The 8,439-nt window shown below is 51.0% G+C and overlaps 1 protein-coding gene across 1 annotated transcript; it reads right to left on the bottom strand.

The window, feature by feature from the left end:
* Nucleotides 1–6,494: 6,494 nt before the first annotated feature.
* LOC112550653 lies at nucleotides 6,495–8,433 on the bottom strand. Its single transcript, XM_025206837.1, has 2 exons — nucleotides 8,288–8,433; nucleotides 6,495–8,161 (listed from the first exon to the last, which is right to left on the bottom strand). The coding sequence occupies exon 2, from the start codon at nucleotides 8,067–8,069 to the stop codon at nucleotides 6,687–6,689; it is 1,383 nt and encodes a 460-aa protein (XP_025062622.1). The 5' UTR covers nucleotides 8,070–8,161; nucleotides 8,288–8,433; the 3' UTR covers nucleotides 6,495–6,686.
* Nucleotides 8,434–8,439: the final 6 nt, after the last annotated feature.

Genomic DNA, 8,439 nt, shown 5'->3' with positions numbered 1-8,439 from the left:
CAAGCTCTTGAAAACATACCCTTTGAGGCTGACCGTAACTTCAACCCACCGCAAGGACTGGAGCATAGATTAGCACGGGTGCTCAGCACAAGGGACCCCAATGCCACGTTCTTAGAAGCAACTGGAGTGCCTGGCCCATAGTTTCAGATACCCAAAGCCTCTGGACTGCTCCAAGTAAAGTAGGCTGGAAAAAACACATTAATAACTTCCCTTCCTGTAGAATGAGGGGCAAGGATTTTTGCCGGTGATATCTTTTATTGGACTAAGATATCACCCACAAAAAGCCTTACCTCTCACCTCGTTCCTGGACCATCACGGCTACAACATCACTTCAGCAGTGCCTTCGCACAGAACAGAATTTGGGTCCAGTTTGCAAATGCTTTAACACATGCATAACTTTACTCGTAGGCAGACAAGGTCCGTGAGTAGATGTGATATCTTTTATTAAACCAACGAAATAGTTGAGAAAACACAAACACCCTACCCAAAAGCTTGCAAAGAACAATTTTTTCCAACTACTTAGTCAGTCTAATAGAAGATATCACATACAACCAATAGCTTTACTCATGTGAGTAATTCTATGGGCCCCCCACAGCATGCAGCTCCCTTTAGTTTGGCCTTGTACAGTTGCAGGAATTAGATGCCCATTGCTATTAGACATTCAAAGCTGCCAATTCCAGCCCCTGCCTCAGTTTACTGAGGTGTCTGGTTACAGAACCCAGGTGTTTCTGTGACACAGAGGAAGTAAGAGGTGAAAAGGTTGTGGCACAAAGGGGTAGTGGCTTTAAAAGTTCAGTGCCTTAGTGCCTTCGTGCATGCCAACCCATTTTACAGATGGGAAAACCCAGGTAATAAAACTTAATTTATAGTGAAACGTAGTGGAAATCCTGCATTGCTTCCATGCATGAAATACAACTGTAACTGCAGTCAGGGTGAACCACCAGCATCAGACCCAGTTGTTCAAAGGTGCCTATTTCCTTTGGCCATGTTTTGACTAGCAAACATAACACATAGCCAGCACAGGAACAGAAACTGGAGTATGTATATGCACACGAGGTGGGGGGATGAAGGTGTGTGCATTCTAGACTTGCATGAAAGTACTTTTCCACGTGCATTTTAGGGGAAGATAGAATTAAATCATTTTAACACAAATGATAACATGATTAGGAGAAGATGGGATCTGGCATGCCAGGTTTGAAAACATTCATTTGGAGATGCTTGGAGCAGTGGTATACGTGGAATAACCATCCCTTGGCATTCTCACTCCGTGGATTGTCCATCTGGGCTCGCTGAAGCCACGTTTGTGTGCCAGAGGAGATGGGAAACACAGCCAGGAGGTCAGGGTGTTGCCAGGAGATTGAAAAATGAGGCTAGGTGAGGTCAGATGAAGTGAAAGATGCAGTCAGAGACAAAGAGAAGTGGCCGAAAGAGTGCAGAGAAGTGATGTAGAAGGTTTGCTGGGGAAAACTAGAGGAGCTCAGATGTGACCAGGAAGTTGGGAGATAAAACCATTAATCTGAGGATGCAGTGAACTCGGAAAGAAAAAACATTAGATGGAGAGGTGTAAAAACCAGCTGCGGCAATGTAGGGACCATTGCAGTTCTCTGTCCCTTGGTCGGAGCAGCTGCGCTACATTATCTCACTTCACTGCCTTGTTTTGGAGGAGTCCTGATACCATTTCCTGCACAGGGGATTATTTCTAGCTTCATAAAATATCCGAGGAGGGAAGTGAAGAATGAAAATTAGCACAGTAAACACATTGCCCCAGTTCAGCCCTGTGGGGCATCGTCATTAGCTTTAGGAGAGTTTCAATAAAGACGAATTGAGGCCCATTTTTATGTGCGCCTGTGCACATTTGTGCGTGTGTGTTTTTAACACCAGCATGTAATGCCAGTGCTTTATTCAATAATTTTATACAGGGACTGAAATGAAATGAAAAGTGTGATTAGTACTAGATGTGATTAATGCTTTCAATAAGGCACGTTCATGTTACAGATGATTGGTCTGGGGTTTCACACCGTGTGAAAATTACTGGTGGCCAGGTTTCTGACAGTTAAGGTTGCAGTGAGGAAAACAATGGGGAAGTAGTACTGTAGGAGTATACTGACTTTCTTCTTCCCCGTGTCTAGAGTCAGGCCTGCTTGGGATACAGATGTCAATAGATCTCTTCGATGCTAAGCACTGCAAAACTTCTGTATTCCCGGAAGAGTAGTGTCCCACTCCACCTGTTTTCAAGCCGCTCAAAGTATTTCCTGCTACACCAAAAATGGTGAGAAGACAGCAATGCAGGTAGGGTTTTGCTGTGGGAATGCTTGCATCTGTGCTAAGCTAACACAGGTGCTCAGGTCCCGAACTGCTCCAAAATAACAGTTCAGAAGCCACCACCACCTGTATGGCCAGGGATGTCACACAAAGATGAACAAACACAGCTTGATTTTTTCCCCCCAGAAAAGTCTGAGCTTAGAATGACAACCATCTCCTTTCCCCCTAGGAGGATAGGATGCCCAGTTTAGAAACAAGAAAAATGAGACAGAGATGCAGCAGCTTAACCAGAGTTTCTCCTAACCTTTCCCCCCTTTACCCTCAGACCTCCTCCAGCACAGCTGAGCCCAGGCTTTCAAAAACCATGAGTCATGCCTCTCCAAAATCACAGCATTTAAAAAAAAAAGGAGAAGAAAAAGAAGCTGATGAATGTGGAGTTCATTTTATTTTCCTCTTGATTTTTTTTAACCTTGGAGCGTCACAGTTTCACACCTTACTCTGTAAACCAAAATGTAATGGGATCTTACTGTTTTGCTTACAGGAGAATCTCCACTTTCATTAAATCACATCCATGGCTTTAAAAAGGAAAACACCAAATAGCATGAAACTTGCAATCCAAATGCTGAGTGTTGGTGTCACTGACTCCGTGGCTCCAAGATGCCACGGCTGGAGAATCCAGGTGCTTAACCGTAACATTTTCCAAAGCTCCTAAATACCATTTTTCAAAAAAGACTTGGACATTTCAGAGTCATGCAATGGTAACAGCTACCCCAAATGGGAAGGGAGGAGAAAAGATCCTTTGCACCTTTCCACGCGCCACGTAATAGCCAGGTTACATCATGACTTAGGTGGCTGGAGCCCTTCTGTTCCAAGAACAATGGCTAACTGTTCTTTTTCCATCTATAAATTTGTCTGAGTTAACAGTTCCCAAGATCTGGCAGCAAGCTGGAGCTGGGAGTGAGCGGAGAGATAGGAGGGTGACAGTCTGAAATGAAACACAGAGCTGCTGGGCCTGCAGCCGTCAGACAGGAGCCTGGCTCTCTCCCTTAAAGATTACTCAGACTCCTTTGCTGGAGCCCTCCGCATTCCCCAAAATCCTAGCAACAAAGTGCTGTCTCTCAGCCTCCAATGAATCATGTGAATGTAACCTTTCACCTGGCCACAAGGAGGTTAATATACCAAAATAGCCTCCTCTCCCCCACACCTCTCATTTCTTGCCTTTGTGGTGGGGGAGCCGACTGCACCGGGTGGAAGCCAAATGGCACTGTGAAATCAGCATCCGCTGGCCTCTGCCAGGTGGGAGGGTAGCACTGGGACCCTCGGCACCAGCTGCACGGTTCGGCCAACCCAGGGCTGGGTTTGTTCTGTGAAATGTTGGCCATTTTCTGAAAAATATCACACACCCCCAAGCTGAGAGCTGTGTGATGGGGGAGCACGGAGGCAGGGACTGGAAGTCAGGACTCTGAGCTTCTGGTGCTCTCTCTGCCAGTCATTTGCTGTGCCACGAATGTCCCTGGCATGCAAGGTTTGTACATGTCGTGTGACCCATGAAAGAAATCCCATTGAGTTTCCATGTGTCCAGGCACTTGGGGGGATCAGAGCCTAAGGTGTGTATAGCCTGGCCCTGCTCCCTTTGACGTCCATGGCAAACTCCTCTTGATTTCAGAGGAGCAGGATCAGTCCCTGACCCTCTCTAAGCCTTGAGCCCCTGGGAGAAGGGCTGCCCAGCCATTGACTTAAATGGGATGGCCCTTTCCACCTCTCTGTACCCTTTCTCTGAGCTGGGAGAGGGAAATGCTGTTGTCCATGGAGCCAGGGGTTGGTTTAACCCTTCCCAATGGCTTCTCATCCCTCACCAGCAACCAGGCACCCCACTGCAGAACTCAGGCCTGGGACGTCCCCACCTCCCTCCAGCCCATTGAGATCATTTCACCCTGCCTCCTTTATATATATTTTCAGTGCCACGGGTGGGAATTAGCCCCAGGGAGAACACACGGGCACCGGCATGGATGCCCTGGGACAGAGGCCAGGCATCTCTAGGAACAGGTAGGCAGGGGACCATCTCCCCTCATGGTATCATACTGGACCCCACCCTCTTGGCTGGGTTTGCTGGAGCCTTGAGGGATTCACTGCCTCGCTTTACTTGTGAAGACACTTCAAGTCCATCGCTGCTCAAAGGAACTCGGAGAGAGAAGCCGCTTTGCGCTCCTTACCACACCGTAACTCCGTGCTGCGGAGGGGGCAGATGGCACTTTGGCTAGATTGGGGCTAATGATTTGCACAGCTTCAGGGCTCCCCAGAGATATCTCCTCACTTTGTTTCCCTTCCACTGCCTTTTCCCTGACAAGGGAGAAGCCCCCCCAGGAGTGGGTGTTGCTTAGAAAGGCCAAGGAAAACTTTGATCCTTGCCCCCAGCCAAGATGTTAAGAACCTCGAGGGATCAAATTTAGAGCAGGCCCTGAATGGATCGGGGCAAGGGAGCAAGGGGAGTCTGGGCTAAGCGACCCGAGCTGGGCTATGGCGTGTGGGGGTATGCCAATAAGTGCTGGGGAATTTGTGTGGCTCCGCTCCTGCTGCTTAAGAGAAGGGAGCATTATTTGTGCATGTTAGGGGCGTTCTCCAAAGCAAATCATCTGGGGCACTGACAGGGGCATGGGTGGGAAGGCGATCAGCATCATGGGGCACAGGTAGAGGGTACGGGTCGCTGAATCCGGAGGGAGGGGTGGTGGGCGATGATGCTTGTTGGGAGGGAGCTTGCCATTGCCTCGGAGTGCCTTTGGGTAGTACCTGACTCAGTGCTGCTCTGCATTTGCACCCGTCTTGAATTTGGATGGGAACTGCCCACACCTCCCACACGGCAGAGATCCTGCCTGCATTGCTCACCTCTCTGGAGGAGGGCTCCTCCCAGGGTCTTCACCAGCCTGGGCGGAGGGTCCTCAGAGATGCCTCGCTCCCCTGCATGTTTGCCTGCCCTACACCCATTGCAAATCAAGTGCCAGGTGGTGGGGGGGAGGCCCCCGGGGACCAAGGGCACCACTCTGTCCTAGTGCCCTGGAAAAGTCCCCACTTGCACAGTCTGGATCCTAAGTCCCCAGCCTGGCCCTGCACTGCAGGAAAGTGTCTGCTGGCCCTGATGGGACGGGGCATCTCCCCAGGGCTCTGCTGCTGCAGCGGTGGGGTGGGGGGGGGAAGGAGGAGTCCCCGGGTGAGCCTGCCCCGCGGCTCCTCCCCGGAGCCCACGGGCGCGCAGTCCGCATTTGCGTGCGCACAGGTGGCTGCGCGGGCAGCCCACATGCGACGGCTTCGTCCTTGGGGCTCACACCTCTTGGGGCTGGGACCCTCCTCTCCCGGGCTCTGCTGCCCTGTGTGAGGGGACGGGGAGGGCATGGGGGGAGGTCCCTTTACAACGCCCCGGGGGGCCCCGCGGGGGCAGTGCGGGGGGCTCTGGCGCTGCCCCGCACCGAGCCCCGGCCGCCCCGGGCCCGAGGGCGGTGCACGGACCCGCTGGTGCGGAGAGAACCGGGCTGCGGGTCTGTGTGCACGTGTGTACGCGCGCGTGTGCCCGCCGTGCGGGTCCCGAAAAGCGCAGTCTAGAAATCCTGCGGGGCGCACAATTTAAAAACCCCGCAGATTTCCTTTAGGGCAAGTACGGCCCATCGCTCATAGCATGATCGTCCGCCTGTATAGCCCATAGACCCTCAGCGGGGGGGGACCTATATCCTTGTACACGCTGTACGAGTGTATGTGTATTTAAACACCTACAAGTGTATACGTGTATATTTATACACCCGCATATACATATATGGGGGTGTATAAATATACACGTATACACTTGTAGGTGTATTATATCTGTATATCTATAGATATATAGATATATATAGAATAAAGGGTGTTTGTGTGTATAAATATATACTTATACACTTATAGGTGTATTCTAGAGAGAGAGAGAGAATAAGGGGTGTTTGTGTGTGTGTTTGTGTGTAAAAATATACACTTATACACTTGCAGTTGTATTCTATATATATATAGAATAAGGGTATTCTCTCTATATATAGAATAAGGGGTGTTTGTGTGTGTGCGTTTATTTGTTTGTTTATAGTGTTAAAGGCTGTACCCTTTATCCACTACACACACACACACACACACACACACATATATATATATATATACACACATATATACACACACAGCTATATAAATAAATAAAATATATAAATAAAAATACGGGGGTGTGTGTTATATAAAATAAAGGGGGGTATATATACACACACATACACACACATAAAGGTATGCGTATGCATAAATGTATATGCACATACACACATGGGCATCTGCTCCTGCATGCCTTGTATTTACACGCCTGTATAAATTCGCACTTTCAATATCGCATCGGTTTTCGGTCTCTCTATCGGTCTCTTCATCGACTATCCCTGATAGCCGCTGGAATAGGGATGTCGGATACAATCGCGACGATGGGACCTCCATGCTTTCATTTGATTTCCACCCCCGACCTCCTCTAAAGGAAACGTGACGCCGAGATTTCTCTCTGAATTACGTCGCAATGGAAGGAGCTGTGTGTGCTGCAAACAGCCGCAGGCTCGGACCCGGCTCCCCGCGCCGCCGCCGCCGCCGGCCCCCTGGCACAGCCGCGAGGGGAGAGGGTTTCCCACGGGGCCCTCGGTTCCCCGCGTGGGTGAGGACAGTGCCCAGCGGCATGGGCGAGCCAGGGGGGTGCAAATATGCCGAGGGGAGCAGGTAGCGGCCCCCCAGGCTGCCTGGGGACCGGGCTTTCCTTCGCCCCGACGTTGCCCGTCGTGGCTGGTCCTGGGAGCTGAAAGGGTGCAAAGCCCCGCGGGGCCCCTGACCCCAGAGCAGAGCCGGGGACCGATCCTCGCTCCTCGGCCCCGGGGCAGCTGGTGGGAGACTGGGCGCTGCTGGGGGACGGCGTCGGGGGCGGGAGCGGGGTCTCTACGGTACTTTCCCAGGCGCTTCGGTGCGCGGGCAGGGGCCGCTCCCGTGGGGCCGGGGCTGGCGAGGCTCAGAGGCCACCAGGACCCGCCAGGCCCGTCTCCCCCGGGGCAGCCGGCATCGCAGCCAGGGGGGACTCGGCTCCGCTGCCCCCCCCCGCAGCCGCGGCGGCTCTCCCGGCCCGGCCCCAGCGCCGTCGGAAGGCCCTGGGGAGCGGGGGTCGTGCCCTGCCCCCCAGAGGCACAGATGTAGCCAGAAAAGTAGACAGAAAAATAGATACATACATAATACACACAGAGACCAACAGAAAAACAGGCAGAAAAACAGACATGTACAAATAGAAAAATAGATACATGCATAATACACACATGCACACACGGACAGACAGAAACATGCATGCATGTGCACAGAGACAGAAAACATAGACAAATAGACACGCACAGATAGAAAAATAGATGCATGCATAATATACTCACATGCACACGCAAACAGAGAGAAACATGCATGCATGCGGACACAAGAGACAGAAAACATAGAAAAATAGGCAGAAAAATAGACACGCGCCGACAGAAAAACAGATACGTGCATAAATACACAGACAGAAAAACAGAATAAATAGATCCATCCATACATGGAAAGAAAAAATAGATACATGCATCCAAACAGAGAAAGAGACAGAAAATAAATAGGTAGACAGACAGACTCATACATAATAGCCAGAAAAATAGAGACATGCATCCAAACTTATTAAGACAGACAGAAAAATAGACATACACACGTAGATAGGTAGAGAGACACACACATAATACATAGAGAAAAAGAGACATACATCCATACATAGAAAGGCAGAAAAATAGATAGATACATGCATCCCAATACTGGAAGACGGACAGAAAAATAGAGAGAGAGAGATAGATAGATAGATAGATAGATAGATAGATAGATAGATAGACAGACGACGAAGCCAGCGGGCTCCTGGGCCCGGCAGGACCCGGACAGGCGCAGCCCTGCCCCGGGGCAACTCCGCACAACTTCCCGGCGCCCAGCCGGAGGATAGATAGATAGATAGATAGATAGACAGACGACGAAGCCAGCGGGCTCCTGGGCCCGGCAGGACCCGGACAGGCGCAGCCCTGCCCCGGGGCAACTCCGCACAACTTCCCGGCGCCCAGCCGGAGCCCCGCACCCCGGGGCAGCCCCCGCCCCCGC

This window comes from Alligator sinensis, unplaced genomic scaffold (assembly GCF_000455745.1).
Source record: "Alligator sinensis unplaced genomic scaffold, ASM45574v1 scaffold1046_1, whole genome shotgun sequence".
Lineage (NCBI taxonomy): Eukaryota > Metazoa > Chordata > Crocodylia > Alligatoridae > Alligator > Alligator sinensis.
The sequence above is the reverse complement of the archived record's forward strand: the minus strand, read 5'-3'. Positions and strand labels throughout refer to the sequence as shown.